The sequence below is a fragment of the Anser cygnoides genome, chromosome 30 (assembly GCF_040182565.1).
Source record: "Anser cygnoides isolate HZ-2024a breed goose chromosome 30, Taihu_goose_T2T_genome, whole genome shotgun sequence".
Lineage (NCBI taxonomy): Eukaryota > Metazoa > Chordata > Aves > Anseriformes > Anatidae > Anser > Anser cygnoides.
This window is the reverse complement of record NC_089902.1, coordinates 1,583,175-1,608,975: the sequence shown is the minus strand read 5'-3', so window position 1 is coordinate 1,608,975 and position 25,801 is coordinate 1,583,175. Positions and strand designations below refer to the sequence as shown.

The 25,801-nt window shown below is 51.1% G+C and overlaps 1 protein-coding gene across 1 annotated transcript; it reads right to left on the bottom strand.

Annotated features, from left to right (window-relative positions):
* Nucleotides 1-7,325: 7,325 nt before the first annotated feature.
* Nucleotides 7,326-11,551, bottom strand: LOC136787619 (olfactory receptor 14J1-like). The gene is made up of 2 exons (XM_066984931.1): nucleotides 11,536-11,551; nucleotides 7,326-7,933 (listed from the first exon to the last, which is right to left on the bottom strand). Exons 1-2 carry the CDS (start codon nucleotides 11,549-11,551, stop codon nucleotides 7,326-7,328), a joined length of 624 nt encoding a protein of 207 aa, XP_066841032.1.
* Nucleotides 11,552-25,801: the final 14,250 nt, after the last annotated feature.

Here is a 25,801-nt window from a genome sequence, read left to right as displayed (position 1 = left end):
GATCGTCCACTGTTAGTCTCCACTCATCATTAGACTTTCGCACTGGCCATATGGGACTATTAAAAGGTGAATGAGTCTTGCTGATCACTCCTTGGCTCTCCAGTTGACGAATTAGCTTATGGATGGGACTCAGGGAGTCTCGGTTGGTGCGATATTGCCGCCGGTGCACAGTTGTGGTAGCGATCGGCACTTGCTGTTCTTCAACCCTCAGCAACCCCACAACAGAAGGGTCCTCTGAGAGACCGGGCAAGGTAGACAACTGTTTAATGTCCTCCGTCTCCAAGGCAGCTATGCCAAAAGCCCAGCGGAACCCTTTTGGGTCCTTGAAATATCCTCTTCTAAGACAGTCTATGCCAAGGATGCACGGAGCATCTGGGCCAGTCACAATACGGTGTTTTTGCCACTCATTACCGGTTAGACTCACTTCAGCCTCCAATACAGTTAACTGCTGGGATCCCCCCGTCACACCATAAATACAGATGGGCTCTGGCCCTTTATAGCTTGATGGCATTAGAGTACATTGTGCACCGGTGTCTACTAAAGCCTTATACTTCTGTGCATCTGACGTGCCAGGCCATCGAATCCACACAGTCCAATAAACTCGATTGTCCCTTTCCTCCCCCTGGCTGGAGGCAGGGCCCCTCTAGTCCTGGTCAGAATCTTCGTTTCTGTGTTTAAAGGACTGCCTGCTGGAAGTTGGAGCAGCAAACTTTTCAGAGAACTCCTTTTTCCCAATTGTTTTCTTTTGCAATTCACGTACCCGTGCCCCTAGAGTCGCAGTAGATTTTCCATCCCATTTTCTCATGTCCTCTCCGTGGTCACGTAGGTAAAACCACAGGGTGGCGCGGTGTGTGTGCCCACCATATTGTCTTCCTTGCATAGATGAACGTTTACCCCTAATAGCTGAGACACTGGTTTGTACAGGTGGGGAGGAAAATAATCTCTCTTCAAGTTGGTGGATCTTTTCAGAAAGTTTCTCCAAAGTATTCTCTTTTAGCTGGTGGACACTGGTTCGTTCAGGTGGAGGGGAAGATAAATTCTCTTTAAGTTGGTGGACCTCTTCAGAGAGTTTCTCCACAGCCGAGACACATGCCTGTAGGGAAGAGGAGAGATTTCCTTCGTACTGCCGGAGTATTTTAGCCACTTCATTCACTGTGGGATTCTCCTCCGCTTTCAAGGCTAGTATTGCCAATGAGCTGGCATATGATGATGGTGCACTCCGTACAAACTTCCGCCACATGGGTCGTGTACTCTGGCTGCGAGATCGTGCTCCATCTCCAATTGCTTTGTCAATGCATGCGTCCCTAGCAAGGGATCCCAGCCGCCTGGCTTCCTTGCCCTCTAATTCCACATAATTGGCTCTGGTGTCCCAGCACCGGAGCAGCCAGGTGACAAGCTGCTCGCCTATACAGCAACCAAAATCTTTTCGCACATCTCGTAGCTCACGCTGGTATAGAGTCCGGGTAGTTACTGTTGATTTTTCGACATCCCCATCCTCATCTTCAGTCTTCTGCACTTTTGATGGCCCAGCCTCGTCTTCACTATGCCCAGACTTAGCAGAAGACTGTCTGCGTTCTAAACGACCTGAGCCTCTATACCATATTTTCACCTTGTCTACAGGGGCAACTTGCACTGCTACAGCTCGTTTCTCTGACCCAGCCACAGGGTCTGCCACAGGGGTTGGAATACCCTCTGCAGGGTCAACTTGCACTGCTACAGCTCGTTTCTCTGACCCAGCCACAGGAGTGGGGGCAGCTGCAGGAGCTGGAGCTGCTGCAGGGGCTGGAGTGGCTGCGGGAGCTGGAGCTGGAGCGGCTGCAGGAGCTGGAGCTGGAGCATCTGCAGGGGCTGGAGCAGCTGCAGGAGCTGGAGCTGGAGCGGCTGCAGGGGCTGGAGCTAGGTTGCTAGTAGCATCAATTGCAGCTTGATAGGCACAAGCCAGACCCCAGCACGCTACAGTGATTTGTGTCACTTTGGAACTGCCAGAGTCATGACACCTTTTTTTCAAGCATTCTGCCAGCTTTTTAGGATTTTGCAGTTGTTCAGGGGTGAATGTCCAAAACACTGGAGGTGACCACTGCTCTAGAAACCTGCCCATATCCTCCCACACTCCCTGCCACTCGCAACTATCCCGCCTCAAGACAGATCTCCGGATGAGATGCCTAAGTAGTTGTTTAACCCTCCACAAAACCTGAAGCGCATTCAGGAGACATAACAACAAGAGCAGGCTGGTCTGAGTATCCCAAGGATATTCAACATCTCGGAGAACCACCGTAACTAGCTCGGGGGATAAGAGGGTGGTGGTGAAGGAGAAAGGGAGAGTGAACAGGGAGGGAAACATGTCTTCCCCTGTCCCCTTCACAGATTGGCTCCCTAACGAAAACAGGCAATAGGTGTAATTGCTAATAGTTTCCGAGATATGGGTTCCAAAGTATAGAGTCGACGTCAGTGCTGAGTACAAATACCAGGTTAAAGTCGTGACCAGATATTTCATCATTTCATAAGCCATTGTTATACCGCACAGTACCATAACAATCTTAAACCAGGGCCCGGAAAGGATAAACAGTGCAACAGGGAGCACATACAGAAAGTAACGCACTATAAAACTCAATTTGGAATACAGGTACAGCAGACTGGAGATTAAGGCAATCAGCATCGTGACTAGCAACTATTAAGCAGGTCCAATACTTATACCAATTTTAGTTTAACACACTCTGGTCAAATTTGTCGATATCTCAACACTTCGAGCCCCACGTTGGGCGCCAAAAGGACTGTTGTGGTTTAACCCGGCTGGCAGCTAAACACCACACAGCCGTTCGCTCACCCTCCCCCCTCCCTCTCTGGGATGGGGGAGAGAAAAGGGAAAGTGAAGCCGGTGAGTTGAGATAAAGACAGTTTATTAAGACAGGAATATAATAATAACAATAATAATAATAATAGTGATAATGATAATAGTATTAATAATAATAATGTGTAAGAAAACAAGTGATGCACAATGCAATTGCTCACCACCCGCTGACCGATGCCCATCCTATCCCCGAGCACCCGGCCCCCCCACCCCAGCCAGTACCCCCATATTAATTGTTCAGCATGACGCCAGATGGTATGGAATACCCCTGTGGCCAGTTGGGGTCAGCTGTCCTGGGTCTGTCCCCTCCCAGCTCCTGCTGCACCCCCAGCCTGCTCGCTGGCAGGACAGAGTGAGAAGCTGAAAAGTCCTTGGCCTGGTGTAAACACTGCTCTGCAACAATTAAAACATCAGCATGTTATCAGCGCTCTTCTCATCCTAATCCAAAACATAGCATCCTACCAGCTACTATGAGGGAAAATTAACTCTGTCCTAACTGGAACCAGGACACTTAGTAAGGAACTATCTCCCTTTTCTAGTTTAACTGAAGTTAATCTCAGGCAAGTTGTGACCTTTAGGTATAGAATTTGTCCTGGTTTCAAGCTTTGTGTTTCAAGGAACAGCTGGTGAGGGTTGATGAGACATTGGTGAAATGATGGAAATGCTGGGATGAGAGCAAGGTGGTGAACAGAGATGGGTGTCTGCAGACTTCAAGGAAATAGGGCAAAGAGTGGAACAGCTTAGGGAAGCCTACAGAGGAGAAGGCAGAGGGTGCTGGCAAGAAGGGAAGGCCCCAACAGCCCTGACGTTTTTGTCCCTTTGGCTAGAGCTTCTGAGGAGACGAGATAGAGTCATTGCAATGGGGCCTCACTGCTTCCTTGATACCCTGTGCAGGGGTGGGGAGGTGTCCTAATGAAGTTCTTCTCGTGGCATCACACTGCCCACCACATCATACAGACCCCAAGAAGAGCCCTGAGCCAGACGGGGGGGTGCAGGATCTCCCCTCCCAGTGGCTGGGCTCAGGCCTTGGCCCTTCTGCTTCACCAAAACCATCCAAGACTTTTCTCAGCACAGCGCTTTGCCTGTCTGCAATCATGGCCTCCAATGATCTGCCCTAACAAGTCCCTGGGGAGGCTTTGTTAGTAAGAGCCCTCAGTGGGGCCCATTAATACTCCAAGTCACTTCAACTTTTCCTTCTGACTTTACCTTCTCAAGCGGTTGCATCATTCTCCTCTCAGTACCTGAGCTTCATAGACTGAGCACCAAAATACACCATGGAACTCATTAAAACAGAGAATCTCCTAAGCAACCATATCTCTCCCACAGTTTTCTTCACGTCTTCAAGACTTGTTCAGCTAATTGGAGAGCTTTCATGGTGTAGTTAAGGAGGAAGATTTCAAAGAGCATCTAATAGAAATCTTTCCTCATTTTAAAGGCTGATTTTTTTTGCATTTCAGTTTAGAGCATCATTGTCCTATAGATATTGGTCTAGGGTTTCTCCTTTGGAGCCCTGCCTAGGGTAGGAAAAGCAGGGTTTTTCCTATGTAAAAAGAATGAATAGGAAACAATGCTGCAATTTTCAAACAAAAAAAAGACAATGTTCAAGTTCCTCATTTTGTTGCCTTCAGTGATGTTTACCTTCCCAAAAGGATGACTGTACATGATATATTTTACACTGATAACAGGAAATTTACAATAATATTGTTAATATTAATCCACATCTTACTAATCCAATGAGAAACGATGAGTTTCTTGCTAAGGAAACCATTAGACATACTGCTGAGAGATGGGCGAGCTGGAACTCACTGACAATCAAAGCAGCAACTGGGTTGGTGAGAGCGGTCTGAATGATCCAAGAGGAAGGGGAGGGCAAAGCAGGAGAACCATGGGAAGTGCATAGGTCCAGACAGGCAGCTGGAAAGGGGACATTCAGCAGGGTCTGTGTAATCAAGTCAGGTTTTGTACCTGTAAAATGAGGGAGCACACCATGACAGACAAAGCGATGACAATGCAAGTACAGGTGAACACCAGTATTTCTTCTCGAGTGCTGAATATAGATCATGGAAATTAGCATTTCTTCATGATAGAAATTCCATTTTCACGTGAGACTTTTTATGGAAGGGAATGAATCATTTGAGCTGATGAGTAGTTGTTTTATTAGTTAAGTACTACAAAAATTTCTGGGCATTGAGGCAGAGCTTTGCTGTGTGACCATAAGCATAACCAGGGAAAACCTCCTGATGCCCCGTTGTGTTTTTGGCACTTCCCTGGACCAGCAGATGTCAGAAAAGACCTGCAGGAGACCGGAGCCCCTTGGGAAAATCAGGTGGAGCCAGGTGGAGTTCCCTGGGCACCTCCACTGCCAGCAGTGGTCTTTGTCCCCGTAACTGCAGCCCAGCCCAGCACAGGAAACCCCTTCAAAGACAACACCCTAGTTCAGTGGGTTCCTGGGATTGGCCTAGATTTGAAATGGCCATTGGAAATCCATGATACTCTCCCTTATTCCTACGAGATACATGAAAACCCATTAAGCTTCCTGGGTCATCTTTAGCAAACTCAGGCTGAAAAACTCAAGTATAGCACACTTCAAATGGCTGAGGCAGAACCCATCAGCTTGCCCCACTTTGGGGAATCATCCCCTTCCAACTAGGGATATGAAAGTGAAAAATGTGAAATGACCCATCAGGTCAATGCGCAGAGTAAGGGAAAGTCACACATATTGTGCTGGAGTAGCAGAAGGCAAAAAGCATTGCACTGTGCCTCAGAGTAATCAAGGAGACCTAATCCAGTTCAACTGTGAGATAAAGCAGAGTGAAGGACATTGAGTTGTGTCCTAACATGAAGAAGGATGTACATCACTGGTGACGGAGCTGTCTTTTTGTGCCATCACCAATGCAAATTACACAGGAACTACATCAAATAAAAGTAACGTGTCCCACCCTGGCCATGTCACCCCACGGGGCAGGGGAGGGACCTTTTTCACTTTCAGCCTCTTTTTCAGAGAGGCTTTGCCCTCTCCCTGAGCACCACGGGGCAGAGCCTGGCCCTGGACGCTGTGTGAGCGCCGTGCAGGTCGTGGCAGGCTGCGGTGAGGGGACGAATGCCCTCGGCCCCCTTCGTGCTCTGCCCAGGCCAGCAAGGGCCCCGAGCGGCCTCGTGTCCCCTGCCCCTGCAGCTCGGGGCTCCCTTCCCCAGCCCTGGCTCTGCAGTACCAAGCCCTGCTGGGAGCCCTCCCCTGCATGCTGCCACCGCTCCCTGACGCTGCTGGTGCCCTCTGCCGGGCACTGCCCAGCGCAGCCCAGCCCCTGCCCACCTCTCCCCACCTCCCGGACCTCTCCGCAGCCCAGCAGCGCAGGCTGGGCTGGCCCCAGGCCAGTGCCCACCGCAGCCTGCTGCAGGGCTCTGGGCACGGCCAGCACAGCCCCAGCCCCTTGCAAGGCACCGCAGCTGCTGGCACAAAGGCGGCTCTGGGCCTCCCCAGCAGCCCCCGCGCTGGGGCCAGCCACGTCTCAGGAGATGGAGGGCCGTGAAGCTGCAGGAGCCCTGCTCTCCTGCCTGGGACATCCCCAGCACAGAGTGCCTGTGCCCCGCAGGGCCAGCCCCACTCCCCAGGCCAGCACAAGAGGCCTGGCCCAGGCACAGAGCACCTCCAGATTCCTCTCCAGGATGCCATTTGCCATCAGACCCAGCACCACTGGGACAGTCCCAAGCAGATAATTCAAGGGCCAGTTGTTGTTTGTTGGGCCATAGGCAAGAAAGAAGGCAGCTCCCAGTGCAGCCCTTGGTCCTTCACTGATGAAGCTGGGGTTCTGATCCATTGTGAGGCCCAGAAAAGCAAGAGGTCTGTTCAGGAAGCAGCTCCTTGGGTGTATTCCTGAAACCAGGTTTGCAAGAGGCGTGCAGAGATATTGAAGAGATGCCAATGTAGAGATAAGAGGACTGTCACCAACATACATGAGATCTCAGGGCTTATCCAAATGCAAGAAGCACAATGTGGAAGCCAGAAGAGAGCAGCAGTTGAAAGGCCACGTCCTGCTGCTGGCTATGGCCATGGCTCCAGGGAAGCAGCAGCCCCGACCCGAAGGCAGCAGAGAGGCAGAGCCCAGCGGGCAGTGAGGGGCAGCGGCGAGGGCCAGCGGGGCTGCTCCTCCCTGTGGCAGCTGGGCTCTGGGCCCTGAGCCCTTCCTGTGTGCTGGGGCTGCTCCCCCAGCTGCACAGGAGACGGGAAGAGACGGCAGCTGATAACAATGAATTTCTCCTGGCTTCTTTACTGTATTTATCTACATGTGAAGCCCAGTTTTATTAGTACATGAGACTATTCGGTTAAAGTAAGTTAGGAAATATAACGGGCAGCATGTTAAGAATAACATTATTTAAACGAAAACCACAACTTGGAGAAAATATTCATAAAGGCAAATAATAAAAAATATTTTCCTGTTACTGAAATAAACCTGGAACTCAAGTGAACATTAATGGTTCACAAAAACATGTGTCCAAAGAGTTTCCTCACTGCCTCCTTGAGGTCCTGGTTCCTCATGCTGTAGATGAGGGGGTTCACTGCTGGAGGCACCACTGAGTACAGAAATGAAAACACCAGGTCCAGGGATGGGGAAGAGATGGAGGGGGGCTTCAGGTAGGCAACGATGACAGTGCGGAGAAAGAGGGAGACCAGAGCCAGGTGAGGGAGGCACGTGGAAAAGGCTTTGTGCCGGCCCTGCTCAGATGGAATCCTCAGCACGGCCCTGAAGATCTGCACATAGGACAGCACAATGAAAACAAAACAGCCAAATGCTAAACATGCACTAACCACCAGACGACTAACTTCCTTTAGGTAGTCTGAACGTGAGCAGGAGAGCTTGAGGATCTGGGGGATTTCACAGAAGAACTGGTCGACAGCATTGCCTTGGCAGAGGGGCAGGGAAAAGGTAGTGGCCGTGTGCAGGACAGCATTGAGAAAGCCACTGCCCCAGGCAGCTGCTGCCATCTGGGCACAAGCTCTGCTGCCCACGAGGCTCCCGTAGTGCAGGGGCTTGCAGATGGCAGCGTAGCGGTCATAGGCTGTGATGGTGAGAACATAGAATTCTGCTGTAATCAAGAAGGCAAAGAAAAAGACCTGTGCAGCACACTCCTGATAGGAGATGGCCCTGGTATCCCAGAGGGAATTGGCCATGGCTTTGGGGAGAGTGGTGGAGATGCAGCCCAGGTCGAGGAGGGCGAGGTTGAGGAGGAAGAAGTACATGGGGGTGTGGAGGCGGTGGTCGCAGGCTACGGCGGTGAGGATGAGGCCGTTGCCCAGGAGGGCAGCCAGGTAGATGCCCAGGAAGAGCCCGAAGTGCAGGAGCTGCAGCTCCCGCGTGTCTGTGAATGCCAGCAGGAGGAACTCGCTCACAGAGCTGCTGTTGGCCATTTCCTGCTTCTGGGCATGGGGTCCTGCCCAAGGAGCTAAAGCACAGTAAGATAGTACAGAATTACCTGATAATAACTAATTCTGTTTCGTCCTCTCAAGCAGACATCGGTCAGGTCCCTTTCATGAGTTTTAACTGACACTGACTGAGGATGTCCCTGGAATAAGGGGACTTTGCTGTGGTCAATGTAGTAATCAGTCCTCACCTATAACAATAAGGAAAGGGGAACATGTGGTCATCCCTGATTAAATTCACTCCTGATATCAAGTGATTATCCACATTGCTGTTCCAAATTCACCCAACTGCATAGCAGGGCTGTGAGAATTGCTGTTTCTTTAATATTTTCATTCCTTCTGCACTCCAAGTGAAACCTTGTCGATCGTCAGATACAAGGGACGGTCCCTTTAGTGCAGACTGCCCTTCCGAGGGGCAGCCAGTCTGTCAAAAAAAGGCTGGTCTCTTCTGCTGGCATGTCTATGAGCTGCAGGATAACTACATGTTCACCTGAAAAGAACCAGGACACTGCTGAATCAGGGCTCCAAGTGCCCATCTCCAGATCCCTCAACCTGTCCCCATACTCCCCTTCCCCCAAGCACCCCGAGGGCTCGCTCCATGGGCGGGTGAAACCCCCATCCCCAGGCAGCCTGGGAACAAGAGCAGCAGCAGCATGGCCAGGTGGAGAAGCCAGGAGGAATGGCAGCGTCTACCTCATATTGGAGAAACAGAGATATCTGTCCTGTCAGATGCTATCCTCAATGAGCTCTGTTGGCTTCATAAAAAATCTTTGGAAATCCCATTTACATGTTCCTGCTGCCAGAGACTCAGATCTACTGCCAAGAGCCTGCAGATCTGTCCTGCCACACGCTGCCCTCTGTTGCTGCGCTCCTCACTGCCTCCAAGCCCTCTCTCCTTCTCTCCTCTCCCCGTGCCACCTGCGGTCAGAGCCCCCAGCCCTGCTGCGCTGTGCACAGGAGCTGCTCCTGGGCACAGCTGTCTCTCTGCAGCACTGCCCTCTTGCCACGAGCTCCCCTTGGGCCCAGGAGCCCAGGCCAGCTCAGCAGTACAGCACCCGACCATGGCATTGCTTGCTCTATTCCATTGGGCTCCCTCGAGGTGTCCCCAAGGCCTCAGGGCTGACAGCTCCTGAAGGCAGCAGGGTCTCTGTTGGGCTGTGGTGCTTGAAGCAGAGTGAAGGCATCACCGACTGCTCCTCTCTGAACAGGGGAGGGACTGGTTTTAGAAGTGTGATTTGTGCTATTAGAGTGTGGTTGTCAAACATGAGAAGAAATGATTCCCTCCCTTAACACCTATTCCCTTCCCACTTCAGGGCAGGACACTGCAGCCATGACAGCCAGGGATCATTTTATCCCTCTGAACACCCTTCACCAGTTCTTTTAGGAACTGAGAAAGAAACATCTTGCTCCTTGGTGTCCTAACAAGAGAGGGGGGACCAGAATGCTCTAAAAGGGTTTCCATAAGTGGAACGGGACAATAAGATAGCATTGGTTGAGTTTCAACTACTGTGAATATGGAAGGTCTACCCATACACAAATCTCTCCTTCCTCTTTCTCATGACCAGCACGGTGACTGGGATGTGGAACCCCCTCATCATTGTGCTAGTGCCTACAAGCAAACACCTGCAGATGCCTGTGGCCTTCTTCCTTGGGGATTTGTCCTCCTTGCACCCTTGTAGAGCTCCACCACCCTGCGCCAGATGCTGGCCAGCTTCCTGGCTGGGGACAGCACCCCCTTTGCTCACAGAGGTGGGATCACTGTCAGCTGCACCTTCTGCATGACCGGAGTGCTTCCTGCTGGGGGCCATGTCCTACGGTCAGCCCTGGGCTGTACGCCATCCCTGTTCTCTGCCAAGCTCGTGAAGTGGAAAGTCTGACTCCAGAAGGCAGCTGTACCTGAACCAGGGGAATTTCTCTCTTGTACAGTAATTATTTCTCCTCCTCCCAGCTACAGTGCTTTGGCCCCAGTGTTGTGGACACCTTCTGTGGTTTTGTCCCATTGTTGCGCCTCTCCTGCAGTGCCACGGTGATACTCATGGTCTTTGCTTTCACGATCTGTATTTTGGATCCAATCTTCCTCTTCGCTCTCGTGCAGTTTTCATGTGTGTGCACCCTGTGTTGGCAGGCCCAAGGCCTTATCCACCTGCTCTTCTGTCCTCACGAGTGTCACTGTTTCCTACGACACCATCATCACTGTATGTGAAGTGCAGAACAGCCCTCCTCAGAGATCTTAATCAAGGCCTTTCCCAAACCTTCATCATCCTCCTGGTCAGTCCTCAGGTTGCTTAGAGGTGGTTTTGGAAGGGTGAGAGATGGGTCTGCAGGTGGAGAGGTGGATCTGCAGACATTGTCATCAGACCTATCTCAAAGACCTTGGAAAGGACGGATTGATCAAAGACGTTCCCCGGGACTTGGAAAAGGCAGATATTAAACCCATTTTCTACTAGAAGAGCAAGCAGGATGATTAAGTCTAACCAGCTTAATCCCAGACTTAACCCTAGCCCTCAACCCAGAACTAAACTATAAGACTCAAAGCTTGCCCTTATCCTAAACCTTGAGCAGGATCCTTGAGCAGAACACCAATCCCTCCCTTAAAGCCCTTGCCATTCCCTTAACCCTGGAGGGTGGCCTTTAATCCCTAATCTTTGTCCTGAACACCTAACCCCCAAAGCCCTCCACCATGCACACAGCACATCTCAGCTTCAACCCCACTCCTACCTCTAACTTCAGCTCTTTGTCCCCTTGGGGCAGGGCAGGGGCTGTGAGGTCCTGCAGCAGTCACATGGCATTGGAAGAGGCATGTGAGGTGACAGGTATGTGATCAGAGCAGAGGCCACAAGGAGGAGCTGGCTGGGAATGCTGTGATGGGATCAGGTGTGCCTCAGGATCTGTTAGGCCTGCAGGAGGCACGTGGCTGGGAAGGAGGCTGGGAGGTCACTTCTGTCTCTGGAGCTGACGGACCAGCAGCAGGAATGTGGCACAGACAGGGACCGTAAAGGACAGAGGCATGCACATGGCACTGAAGATGATGGCGAGGCACCTTCTGTTCTGGTCAGGTGAGAGACCACAGGAAGGCTGATGGGATGGGAGTCATGCTTGTGGTATAGTTTGTGAGACCATCGAATCACAGAACGGCCCATGCTGGAAGGGACGTTAAAGATCATCTTGATCATCTGAAGTTGAGTAGATGACATCAGTCAGCTTCCCCTGTCGTCTGATGTGGTCACTCCATTGTAGAAAGCCACCAGATTGGTCCGGCACAACTTACCCTTTGGTGAAGCCATGCTGTCTGTCTTGGATCACCTCTTTCTCTTGCATGTGCCTGACATTGATTCCAGGAGGATCTTTTCCATGATCTTGCCAGGCACAGAGGTGAGGTTCACTGTTATGGAGTTCCTTGGGTCCTCCTTTCTACCCTTTTTAGAAATGGGAGTGATGTTTCCCTTTTTCCAGTCACCAGGGACTTCACACGACTGCCAGGACTCTTCAAATAGGATGGAGAGAGGCTTGGCAACTGTATCAGCCAGTTCCCTTAGGACCCTGAGGTGCAAGTCATCAGGCCCCATAGACTTGTACTTGTTGAGTTTCACAAGGTGTTCCCAAACCTGCTCTTCACTTACAGCAGGTGGGACTTTGCCCCCCAGCCTCCATCTGTGGGTTCAGGGAAATGAAAGACTTGGGAAACCTGACTGGCACGGAAGACTGAGGAGAAGACGTTGTTGAGGCAAAGACGTTACTGAGTCCCTGAGCCTTCTCCATGTCTGTCATTACCAGTTCACCCTTCTCATCCATCAGAGGGGGTACACTCTCCTTGACCTTTCTTTTCTGAGCAATGTATCTGTAGAATCTCTTCCTGTTATTTTTTGCATCCCCTCTGAAGCTCAGTTCCATCCGTGCCTCAGCTTTCCTTATCCCATCCCTGTACATTCGAAACAAAACCATGCATGAGGGCCTGGGAAAAAGAACCCTGCACCAGAGAAGCCATTCTGAAAACAAAACTTGTAGGTAGGAAACGCAGTTTTGTGGAGGTGCAGAGCTGATGGGCATGTTGAGCAGGATGATCCTAGTGACCTTTGTGCCCTTTCCCTCCTGACAACAATGCCACTTCCTTCTCAAGACAAGAGTAGCCAACAGAGGCGAGACAGATACTCTGGGATCAAGAATGTCATCAGAAAGCTGATCCCAATAAGATATGGGGAGGTCAGGAGCAGCCTGAACAAGAGAGATGTGAGATTTCAGGGTGGGAAGAAGAGCTTGGACAGCAGGAACTTATGATTTCATAGAGGTAAGAGGGTTCATGTAATGTAGATGTTGCTTTAACACTGACTTAAAACAGTCATGTATGGCCCTTACCTTGCTTGAAATAGGAAGTTTAGTCTCTAAACCTAAATGCTACCACAACACTCTGAAAGGAATCCATTTTCGCTCTTCATCCCTTTCCTTTACACTAGCATTAAAATGCTCTATTTAACCCTGGACTTCTTGGGAGACCTAAAAAACCCTAAACCACAGAGCTTCTCCGTACCTTAACCGGAGACCTGGCACCACAAGCAGAATACCAAACACTCCCACTAAAACTTTCCTAAATCTCTAACACAAAACGTGAAAAATAGGTACCGAGGGGGCTAGAGAGAGGTCAGCTCTGCCTCAGGAGCTCCTGCCCCAGCAGCAGGAATGTGACTGGGGCAGTGACTGGGAGGTCACTTCTGTCTCTGCAGCTGATAGGGCAGCAGCAGGAACGTGTCACGCAAAGGGACTGTGAGGTCCCTTGTGTCTGGAGGTGGCAGGTCAGCCTTGGCTTCTCCCTGGGATGTGCACTTTGGGGCTGACATCTGCCAGTGGCCCTGCTAGTTAAGTAGCTCATAGTAGCTGGTAGGGTGCTATGTTTTGGATTAGGATGAGAAGAGCGCTGATAACATGCTGATGTTTTAATTGTTGCAGAGCAGTGTTTACACCAGGCCAAGGACTTTTCGGCTTCTCGCTCTGTCCTGCCAGCGAGCAGGCTGGGGGTGCAGCAGGAGCTGGGAGGGGACAGACCCAGGACAGCTGACCCAAACTGGCCAAAGGGGTATTCCATACCATCTGACGTCATGCTAAACAATATATAGGGGTGGCTGGCCGGGGTGGGGGGGCCGGCTGCTCGGGAATAGGCTGGGCATCGGTCAGCGGGTGGTGAGCAATTGCATTGTGCATCACTTGTTTTCTTACACATTATTATTGTTAATACTATTACCATTATCACTATTATTATTATTATTGTTATTATTATTTTCCTGTCTTAATAAACTGTCTTTATCTCAACACACAGGCTTCACTTTCCCGTTTCTCTCCCCCATCCCAGAGAGGGAGGGGGGAGGGTGAGCGAACGGCTGTGTGGTGTTTAGCTGCCAGCCGGGTTAAACCACAACAACACCACAGAATAGGTTAGCTAAAGTAATCTATGTTATGAATCAGTTAACACTACCTTTTCAACACGAAGATGTACCACCCTTTATTAAGCATTTTAAAAGAATGGAATCAGGACTAACATCAGTTAAAACAGGGAAAGCGATGGTTATGATGCAAAACTTGGATACCGGGGGGTGGGAAGGACCATACCAGCTAATAATTTGGGGGCGAGGGTACGCTTGTGTCTCCACAGGACAAGGACCACGATGGCTGCCAGCCCGTGGCGTGCGGCCTTGGTTGGGACCACTGGCCTCCTCCACCTCTGCAGTTTCAGCGCCGCATGGGTCTCAATCCAGCCCAGATGATATTTCAACAGCTTAAAAAACTGAATGAGTTGTCTGATAAGCTAAAAACAAGCTCACTGGGATTGGAGCCTTGGCTAAAGGGATTAGGAATAACCGGGTGGCTAACGGAGTTGGTAAAAGATAATGATTATTTTGTTTATCGCGTTTGTTGCAATTATAATAGTTATACCAAGCCTGTTGCAATGTTTGCAAAAAATGATTAAATGTTCGTTGCGCATGATTTGGCTTCTAGAAAAAAAAAAAAGGGGGAATTATGGGTGACCATTTTGGTGACAAACTGGAGCTGATTGATACGGCGGTGCACTAAGGCATAGAGTGGTAACCAGGCTAGAATAAGACAAAGTGGGAACCAATAAGAAGGAGTTGATAGGTTCAAACGGGCCTATAGAGGGCTACGCGTGATCAAAAGGAATACACCAATCAGAAGTCTGTAACTACGTTTGCCAGCCACGTGCAGCGCATGTAGGGGCTCAGAAAAACTATATAAGATCTGGCATTGGGACAATAAAGGGTCTCCATTTCTCGACTATCTTGGAGTCCGTGTCGTCATTCCCTTCACTCCTTTCTACCCTTAATCAAAAGGGGAGTGATGTTTCCCTTTTCCCAGTCACCAGGGACTTAACCCAACTGCCAGGACTCTTCAAATAGGATGGAGAGAGGCTTGGCAACTACATCAGCCAGTTCCCTCAGGACCTGGGGTGCAAGTCATCAGGCCCCATAGACTTGAGCATGTTTAGTTTCATCAGGTGGTCTCAAACCAGCTCTTCACTTCCAGCAGGTGGGACTTTGACCCCTCAGCCTCCATCTCTGGGTTCAGGGAAATGAAAGGCTTGGGAAGCCTGACTGGCAGTAAAGACTGAGGAGAAGACGTTGCTGAGTCCCTCAGCCTTCTCCATGTCTGTCATTATCAGTTCACCCTTCTCATCCATCAGAGGGGGAACACCTTGGCCTTTCTTTTCTGAGCCATGTATCTATAGAATCTCTTCCTTTTATTTTTTGCATCCCCTCCCAAGCTCAGTTCCATGCGTGCCTTGGCTTTCCTTTCCCATCCCTGCACATCCAAAACAAAACCATGTGGGAGGGCCTGAAAAAAGGAACCCTGCACCACAGAAGCCATTCTGGAAACAAAACTTGTAGGTAGGAAGCGCAGTTTTGTGGAGGTGCAAAGCTGATGGCCACATTTTGGACGATGCTACTAAAGACCTTTGTGTACTTTTCCCTCCTGACAACACCACCACTTCCTTCTCAAGACTAGAGTAGCCAACAGAGGTGAGACAGATACCCTGTGATCATGAATGTCATCAGAAAGCTGATCCCAATAAGATATGGGGAGGTCAGGATCAGCCTGGACAAGAGAGATGTGAGATTTTGGGGTGGGAAGAAGAGCTTGGCCAGCAGAAACTTATGATTTCGTAGAGCTAAGAGGGTTCATGTAATGTTGATGCTGCGGTAACACTGACTTAAAACAGTCATGTATGGCCCTTACCTTACTTGAACCAGGAATTTTAATCCCTAAACCTAAATGTTACTCCAACACTCTGACAGGAATCCATTTTCTCTCTTGCTAACCCTAATGTCTTCCCTTAACACTAAAATTAAAATGGTCTATTTAACCCTAGACTTCCTGGGAGACCTAAAAAATCCTAAACCATAGAGCTTGTCCATACTTTAACCACAGACCTGACACCACAAGCAGAACACCAAAGACTCCCACTGAAACTTTGATTAATCTCTAACCCAGAACGTGAAAAACAGGTACCGAGGGGGCTAGAGAAAGTGGTGAGCTCTACCTCAGGATCTCCTGCCCCAGCAGGACGAATGTGACTGGGGCACTGACTGGGAGGTCACTTCTGTCTCTGCAGCTGATAGGGCAGCAGCAGGAACGTGTCACGCAAAGGGACTGTGAGGTGCCTTGTGTCTGGAGGTGGCAGGTCAGCCTTGGCTTCTCCCTGGGATGTGCACTTTGGGGCTGACATCTGCCAGCGGCCCTGCTAAGCCAGCAGAAGGCCCCTGCTTGGCATGCTGCCTGTGGGATCCCCTCTGCCTCCATCCCCAGGAGGACCCAGACAGAAAGAAGGCCCGCAGAGGGCTTGTCCTGTCCCTCCTGCTTGAGTCCACGACTGGACAGCAGGAGGCACAAGGCTTGGCTGTGTCTAGCCAAGAAGCTGCAAGGCCAGCAGCAGGCCCAGGCCTTGGAAGATGCTGCTGAGGTGACTTCTGTCTGCTTGGCTGACAGGCCGCAAGGAGCCTGATGGGTTGGGATGCCTACTTCAGGAGTGGTTTCACCCTGATGGACCTTTCTTTGGTAGTACGAAAGAGCAGGAGAGAAAAAAACTGCCACAATTGCTCCTTGGAAGGTTGGAACTGGCCATGAGGAAGAAGAAATGTCCAGGGGAAGAACTGGTCTTGCTGCTAGAGCCTGAGAAAAAGAAGGCATTAAGTGCCTCAGCCTTTACCTCATCTCCTGTCACCACTTTTCCCGCACATCCAGTAAAGGATGATGATTCTCCTTAATCCTCTTTTATTTAAAGTATTTATCTGAACAGTTTTTTATTTTTATTTTTTTTTTTTTTTGTCTTTGACAGCAATAGACGGATAGAGCTCTAGTAGGGCTTTGGCCCTTCTAATTTTGACCTGCACAGTCCCTTAACATTTGGGACACTGATCCAACCAAAATGAAACCACGCATGAGAAGGATGCACAGAAGAGGTGGAACCTAGCAGCCTTCCATCCCCTGCTCTTCTGTGACTCGGTACTGCAGGTCCATTCAGCTGGTTACTCCTGTATTATCCAAACTTCCCTGCAGCTCCTGATGCTGCTGTCTTGTCAGAGATAGCACAATCACATGAAGGTTGAACTCTCTGTCTTCAGACATGAACAGCTGACATAACGAAGCATCTGTCCGGGAGAACCTTGAGAAACTGCAGGATTGTGCATGAAGGAACGTCATGACCTTTACAATAAGAAGAGCCCAGTCCTACACCAGAAGAAGAGGAACCCCACACATCAGGGCAGACTGGGACCCTGCTGAGTGAGCAGTGCGCAGGAAGAGGAGGGCCTGGGCACCACGAGGGATGCCATACGAGCAGTGGTGCTGCTCCCCAGGAACCAGGCCAGCTTCCTACAGAGCTGCCTTACGAGGAGCATGGCCACCAAGAAGATCTGAGGTATCAGACTCAGCTCAGATCCGCTGAGACGCCACACAGGTAAGGGTCTACAGCCAGCAGGGAAAGATGTGCAGGTCTGGGAGTCCCTAGGACAGGCTGGTGTGGAGAAGATCAAGGGCTGTGACAAGGCTGAAAGTCCCAACAGGACCCAGGGCTTTGTGTCCATGGCTCTGGCTGTTGTCTCTGCCACTGAGGCCTACGAGGAGACAGCTTATCGGTAAAGCACCAGGGCCTCATTGCCTCCTTGCCCCCACCCATGAACCAGGCACGGTTCATACCATTCTCCTGCACTTGCCCATGCACATCCCCATCTCCTACTGCCCCAGGAAGAGCCCTGAGCAAGGTGTGAAGGGAAAGGATCTCCCTTCCCAGGGGCTGGCGGTCAAGGCCTGGCCCTTGCGCTTGGTGACACACATCCAGTTTGGAAAAGTGACATCAGGGTCACCTTGACACTGCCTTTGTCTCCTTGTCCTCACCGCCTCCAATGCTCTGCTCTAACGAGCTCCAAGGGAGGCTGTGTCAGGGCTGGCCCTCAGGGGGACACTGCAGGAAACTTGCCTCTGACTTGGACTTGTTGAGAGATGGCTTCAATTGTCTCTCAGTGCCTGAGGTTCGTGGGCTCCTCAGCAAAGCCCCCCGAGGGGGGATTCCAATGCCTTGGGCTGGGCGTCTGGTGCTGAGCTGGGCCGGGCTCGTGGGACAGAGAGAGCTCGTGACAAGGGGGCCCTGGTGCAGAGAGACAGCTGTGCCCAGGAGCAGCTCCTGTGCACAGCGCAGCAGGGCTGGGGGCTCTGACCGCAGGTGGCACGGGGACAGGAGAGAAGGAGAGAGGGCTTGGAGGCAGTTGGCAGTGGGAGGATGCTGAGAGCTGCCTGCAGGAGAAATGTGCACAGCCCTTGACAAGGTACGTCTCTGGCTGCAGGGCCATGCAGCTGCACGTCCTGGAAGGGTCTCCTGCTGGGTCTTGTTGCTGGGAGGGCAGTGGGCAATGCAGTAGGCTTTGGGAGTCCTGCTGGATGGCACTGCGAGGTGAGGAAGTCTGGCAGAAGCCCCTCGGAGTGCCCGAAGCCAGGTGCCCCCGGTCAGCCCAGAACACCCTGCCCTGCCTGGCCAGGCCGGGCTCTCTGCCAGCTGCCCCAGAGCTCCTGCAGCCATGGAAAGAAGAGAAGCTCCCAAACTCCATCTGGCTTGCTGTGGCCCTTCTTCCTCAGCAGAATTCTCCTGTTTCTTCTCAGGGAAACACCTGAATGGGATGATAGTGCAGCTGAGAGAGGGGTGACACAAGGCAGCTGAGAACAGGACTGGTGGACAGAAGGGCTCTTCTCAGTCTTCACTAATGGACACTCCCATAAAATATCAGCAGGAGTGTCCAGGAAATGTGAGGACATTCAACCATCCAATACCTATCCTAAGCGTTACAGGGCCTACTGGGATAAAATAAAGCAAACAAAATCCCTACAGCTCAGCTCTGTGTTCAGATGATTTGTTTGCAACAATGGACAAGTCGAATGGAGTTGAGTTTCCCCCATGTTCCTGCTTCCCTCCTGCTGCACAGCAGGAAGGACTCCTCTGGAGCCCACAGCAGCCCCTGCTCCCAGTGCCACTCTCAGCCAGCACCAGCCGCAGCTCAAGCAGGAGAGCTGCAGAAAGGTTCTCCTGCAAAGAGAGAGGCTTGGGCTGGGGGTGCTCTAAGACTGCAACAGGTTTTCCTCAGAGAAGTCTGTTCTAACTTTTTTCTGCTTTATCCTCTTCAACAGACCACTGCGTCCAGACTCAGGAAATGGCCAACAGCAGCTCTGTGAGCGAGTTCCTCCTGCTGGCATTCACAGACACACGGGAGCTGCAGCTCCTGCACTTCGGGCTCTTCCTGGGCATCTACCTGGCTGCCCTCCTGGGCAACGGCCTCACCCTCACCGCCGTAGCCTGCGACCACCGCCTCCACACCCCCATGTACTTCTTCCTCTTCAACCTCGCCCTCCTTGACCTGGCCTGCATCTCCACCACTCTCCCCAAAGCCATGGCCAATGCCCTCTGGGACACCAGGGCCATCTCCTATCAGGGATGTGCTGCACAGGTCTTTTTCTTTGTCTTCTTCATATCAGCAGAATATTCCATTCTCACTGTCATGGCCTACGACCGCTACGCTGCCATCGGCAAGCCCCTGCACTACGGGAGCCTCGTGGGCAGCAGAGCTTGTGCCCAGATGGCAGCAGCTGCCTGGTGCAGTGGCTTTCTCAATGCTGTCCTGCACACGGCCACTACATTTTCTCTGCCCCTCTGCCAAGGTAATGAGCTTGATCAGTTCTTCTGTGAGCTTCCTCAGATCCTCAAGCTCTCCTGCTCAGAGTCATTCCTCAGGGAGGTTGGGCTTAATGTAGTTAGTGTCTGTTTAGCATTTGGCTGTTTTGTTTTCATTATGCTGTCCTACGTGCAGACATTCAGGGCTGTGCTGAGGATGCCCTCTGAGCAGGGCCAGCACAAAGCCTTTTCCACGTGCCTCTCTCACCTGGCCGTGGTCTCCCTGTTTATCAGTAGTGGCATGTTTGCCTACCTGAAGCCCCCTTCCATCTCCTCCCCATCCCTGGACCTGGTTGTGGCAGTTCTGTACTCGGTGGTTCCTGCTGCCATGAATCCCCTCATCTACAGCATGAGAAACAAGGAGCTCAAGGACGCATTGAGGAAACTCTTTGGATACATTTATTCATCATTAAGAATCGGGGCAAAGTCCTAACAGGACACGATTTTTTTTTCTTTTTTCTTAATGTGTTGGAACAGTCTTACTTCACTTTTAAACTATTTTCTGAACCTTGTGATTTTCATTCAGTAATGATCTACTTACTATCCTAGGTGTTTATCATTCTATTTTAGTTTTGAACCAAGTATCTCATGTACGTATGGAAGTGGGCTTCCCGTTTGGATAAAGACAAAAAAGAGTTGAGCAGAAATTCACTAGTCTCAGCATCCATCCCTTCCCATCTTTTCTGGAGGTGGGGGAGCAGCCCCAGCATGCAGGAGGGGCTCAGGGCCCAGAGCCCAGCTGCCACAGGGAGGAGCAGCCCCGCCGGCCCTCGCGGCTGCCCCTCACTGCCCGCTGGGCTCTGCCTCTCTGCTGCCTTCGGGTCGGGGCTGCTGCTTCCCTGGAGCCATGGCCATGGCCAGCAGCAGGACGTGCCCTTTTCACTGCTGCTCTCTTCTGGCTTCCACATTGTGCTTCTTGTATTTGGATAAGCCCTGAGATCTCATGTATGTTGGTGACAGTCCTGTTACCTCTACATTGGCATCTCTTCAATGTCTCTGCACGCCTCTTGCAAACCTGGTTTCAGGAATACACCCAAGGAGCTGCTTCCTGAACAGACCTCTTGCTTTTCTGGGCCTCACAATGGATCAGAACCCCAGCATGATCAGTGAAGGACCAAGGGCTGGACTGGGAGCTGCCTTCTTGCTTGCCTATGGCCCAGCAAAAAATAACTTGCCCTTGAATTATCTGCTTGGGACTCTCCCAGTGGTCCTGGGTCTGATGGCAAATGGCATCCTGGAGAGAAATATGTTGCTGCTGTGTGCCTGGGCCAGGCCTCTTGTGCTGGCCTGGGGAGCGGGGCTGGCCCTGCGGGGCACAGGCACTCTGTGCTGGGGATGCCCCAGGCAGGAGAGCAGGGCTCCTGCAGCTTCACGGCCCTCCATCTCCTGAGCCGTGGCTGGCCCCAGCGCGGGGGCTGCTGGGGAGGCCCAGAGCCGCCTTTGTGCCAGCAGCTGCGGTGCCTTGCGAGGGGCTGGGGCTGTGCTGGCCGTGCCCAGAGCCCTGCAGCAGGCTGCGGTGGGCACTGGCCTGGGGCCAGCCCAGCCTGGGCTGCTGGGCTGGGGAGAGGTCCGGGAGGTGGGGAGAGGTGGGCAGGGGCTGGGCTGGGCTGGGCAGTGCCCGGCAGAGGGCAGCAGCAGCGTCAGGGAGCGGTGGCAGCATGCAGGGGAGGGCTCCCAGCAGGGCTTGGTGCTGCAGAGCCAGGGCTGGGGAAGGGAGCCCAGAGCTGCAGGGGCAGGGGACACGAGGCCGCTCGGGGCCCTTGCTGGCCTGGGCAGAGCAGGAAGGGGGCCCAGGGCATTCGTCCCCTCACCGCAGCCTGCCACGACCTGCACGGCGCTCACGGAGCATCCAGGGCCAGGCTCTGCCCCGTGGTGCGCAGGGAGAGGGCAAAGCCTCTCTGAAAAAGAGGCTGAAACTGAAAAAGGGCCCTCCGCTGCCCCGTGGTGTGACAGGGCCAGGGTGGGACAGCTTACCTTTATTTGATGTAGTTCTTTTGTAAATTGCATTGGTGATGGCACAAAAAGACAGTTCCTTCACCAGTGATGTACATCCTTCTTCATGTTAGGACACAACTCAACGTCCTTCACTCTGCTTTATCTCACAGATGAACTGGGTTAAGTCTCTTTGATTACTCTGAGGCACAGTGCAGTGCTTTTTGCCTTCTGACACTCCAGCACAATATGTGTGACTTTCCCTTACTCTGTGCTTTGCCTGACAGGTCATTTCACATTTTTCACTTTCATATCCCTAGTTGTAAGGGGATGATTCCCCAAAGTGGGGCAAGCTGATGGGTTCTGGCTCAGCCATTTGAAGCATGCTATACTTCAGTTTCTCAGCCTGAATTTGCTAAAGATGACCGAGGATGGTAAATGGATGTTCAAGTGTCTCGTAGGAATAAGGGGTATCATGGGTTAAGTAGGAGTAAGAATATCATGGGTTTCCAATGGCCATTTCAAATCTAGATCAGTCCCAGGAACACACTGAACTAGGGTGTTGTCTTTGAAGGGGTTTCCTCTGCTGGGCTGGGCTGCAGTTACAGGGACAAAGACCACTGCTGGCAGTGGAGGTGCCCTGGGAACTCCACCTGGCTCCACCTGATTTTCCCAAAGGGCTCCGGTCTCCTGCAGGTCTTTTCTGACATCTGCCAGCCCGTGGAAGTGCCTCAAATACAACGGGGCCACAGGAGGTTTTCCCTGGTTATGCTTATGGTCAGACAGCAAAGCTCTGCCTGAATACCCAGTAATTTTTTTACTACTTAACTAATAAAAAAACTACTCATCAGCTCAAATGATTCAACCCCTTCCATTAAATGTCTCACGAAGAAGATCATGATGAAATGTGAATTTTCAGGATGTATATACATTGCGGGAGAAGAAATACTGGTGTTCACCTGTACTTGCATTGTCATCCCTTTGTCTATCATGGTGTGCTCCCTCATCTTCCAGGCACAAAACCCATCTTGATTACACAGGCCCTGCTGAATGTCCCCCTTTCCAGCTGCCTGTCTGGACCTATGCACTTCCCATGGTTCTCCTGCTTTGCCCTCCCCTTACTCTTTGATCATTCAGACCGCTCTCACCAACCCAGTTGCTGCTTTGAGTTTCAGTGAGTTCCAGCTCGCCCATCTCTCAGCAGTCGGTCTACTGGTTTCCTTAGCAAGAAACTCATCATTTATCATTGAATTACTATGATATGGATTAATATTAACACTATTATTTAAAATTTCCTATTAATCAGTGTAAAATACATCTTGAACCGTCATCCCTTTGGGAAGGTAAACTTCACTGGAGGCCAAAAAAAAAGGAACTTGAACTTTTTTTTTTTTTTTTTAAATTTCAGCATGATTTCCTGTTGCCTCTTTTTAAATAGGAAAAAGCCTGGTCTTCTTACCTAAGCAGGGCTTCAAAGGAGTAACTGTAGACCAATATCCAGAGATAGACCAGTTTTTCCTCTTCTGCTCTTTCCTACTACCAAAGAAAGCTCCATCAGGGTGGAAACCACTCCTGAAGCAGGCATCCCAACCCGTCAGGCTCCTTGCGGCCTGTCAGCCAAGCACACAGAAGTCACCTCAGCAGCATCTTCCAAGGCCTGGGCCTGCTGCTGGCCTTGCAGCTTCTTGGCTAGACACAGCCAAGCCTTGTGCCTCCTGCTGCCCAGTCCTGGACTCAAGCAGAAGGGACAGGACAAGCCCTGTGCGGGCCTTCTTTCTGTCTGGGTCCTCCTGGGGATGGAGGCAGAGGGGATCCTACAGGCAGCATGCCAAGCAGGGGCCTTCTGCTGGCCTAGCAGGGCCACTGGCAGATGTCAGCCCCAAAGTGCAGACCCCAGGGAGAAGCCAAGGGTGACCTGCCACCTCCAGACACAAGGGACCTCACAGTCCCTTTGCGTGACACGTTCCTGCTGCTGCCCTATCAGCTGCAGAGACAGAAGTGACCTCCCAGTCACTGCCCCAGTCACATTCCTCCTGCTGGGGCAGGAGATCCTGAGGCTGAGCTGACCTCTCTCTAGTCCCCTGGGGACTTGGTTTTCAATTTCTGGGTTAGAGTTTCAGCAAAGTTATACTGGCAGGGTTCCCAAGCAACTAGGGCTCACCTTTCTGGGTTAGAGAGTGAACAAAACTTTACTGGGAAGTTTTGGTGTTCTTCTGTGGGTATCAGGTCTGTTTTTAAGTAAGTTCTGTTATTTATGTTTTTTTGTTGTTGTTGTTTTTTTTTTCAGGTCTGCCATGAAGTCTAGGGTTAATCAGAGCATTTTAATACTGGTATTAAGGGAAGGGATCAGTGTGAGCAAGAGAGTAAAGGTAAGGGAAAGGGGTATGGCCTGAGTTTTCCTTTAAGTGATACTTTGAGTTCAAGCATTAGAGAAATGGATTCCTGTCAGTGTGTTGGAGTAGCATTTAGGTTTAGGGATTAAAATTGTTGGTTCAAGTAAGGTAAGGGCCATACATGACTGTTTTAAGTCAGTGTTACTGCAGCATCAACATTACATGACCCCTCTTACCTCTACGAAATCATTAATTTCAGCTGGCCAAGCTCTTCTTCCCACCCCAAAATCTCGCATCTCTCTTGTCCAGGCTGCTCCTGACCTCCCCATATCTTACTGGGATCAGCTTTCTGATGACATTCTTGATCCAAGAGTGTCTCTCTGATGTCTGTTTACTACTCTAGTCTTGAGACAGAAGTGGCATTGTAGTCAGGAGGGAAAAGGACACAAAGGTCTTTAGGAGCATAATGTACAATGTGCCCATCATCTCTGCACCTCCACACAATCACACTTCCTACCTGTAACTTTTGTTTCCTGAATGGCTTCTATGGATCCAGGGTCCTTTTCCCAGTCCCTCACGCATGCTTCTGTTTTGGATGTGCAGGGATGGGATAAGGCAAATGACACGCTTAGTGGATGAGGGAAAGGCTGTGGATGTGGTCTACCTTGAATTCAGTAAGGCTTTTGACATCGTTTCCAACAATATTCTCCTCAAGAAACTGGCTGCTTGTTGCTTGGACTGGCATAAGCTTCGTTGGGTTAAAAACTGGCTGGATAGCCGGGCCCAAAGAGTTGTGGTGAATGGAGTCAAATCCAGTTGGAGGCCGGTCACCAGTGGAGTCCCCCAGTTCTCAGTACTGGGGCCAGTCCACTGTAATATCTTTATCGATGACCTGGATGAGGAGATTGAGTGCACCCTCAGTAAGTTTGCAGATGACACCAAGTTAGGTGCGTGTGTCGATCTGCTCGAGGGTAGGAAGGCTCTGCAGGAGGGTCTGGATAGGCTGGAGCGATGGGCTGAGGTCAAATGTATGAAGTTCAACAGGGCCAAGTGCTGGGTCCTACACCTGGGGCACAACAACCCCAAGCAGAGCTACAGGCTGCGAGATGAGTGGCTGGAAAGCTGCCTCGCAGAGAAGGACCTGGGAGTACTGGTTGATAGTTGGCTGAATATGAGCCAGCAGGGTGCTCACGTGGCCAAGAAGGCCAACAGCATCCTGGATTGTATAAGAAACAGCGTGGCCAGCAGGTCTAGGGAGGTGATTGTCCCCTGTACTTGGCTCTGGTGAGGCCGCACCTTGAGTACTGTGTTCAGTTTTGGGCCCCTCACTACAAGAAGGACATGGAGGTGCTAGAGAGAGTCCAGAGAAGGGCAAAGAAGCTGGTGAGGGGTCTGGAGAACAAGTCTTATGAGGAGCAGCTGAGGGAGCTGGGATTGTTCAGCCTGGAGAAGAGGAGGCTCAGGGATGACCTCATCGCTCTCTATAGGTACCTTAAAGGAGGCTGTAGAGAGGTGGGGGTTGGTCTATTCTCCCACGTGCCTGGTGACAGGACGAGGGGGAATGGGCTAAAGTTGCGCCAGGGGAGGTTTAGGTTGGATATTAGGAAGAACTTCTTTACTGAAAGGGTTGTTAGGCATTGGAATGGGCTGCCCAGGGAAGTGGTTGAGTCACCATCCCCGGAGGTCTTTAAGAGAGATTTAGATGTAGAGCTTAGTGATATGGTTTAGTGTAGGACTTGTTAGTGTTAGGTCAGAGGTTGGACTAGGTGATATTGGAGGTCTCTTCCAACCTAGATGATTCTGTGATTCTGTGATTCTGTGAAAGCCAAGGCACAGGTGGAATTGAGCTTATCAAGTGAAGCAATGAGTAACAGAAAGAGATTCTATAGATACATGGCTCAGAAAAGAAAGGCCAGGGATAGTGTACCCCCTCTGATGGATGAGAAGGCTGAACTGTTAATGACATCCATGGAAAAGGCTGAGGGACTCAGCAACACCTTCTCCTCAGTCTTCCCTGCCAGTCAGGCTTCCCAAATCTCTCATTTCCCTGA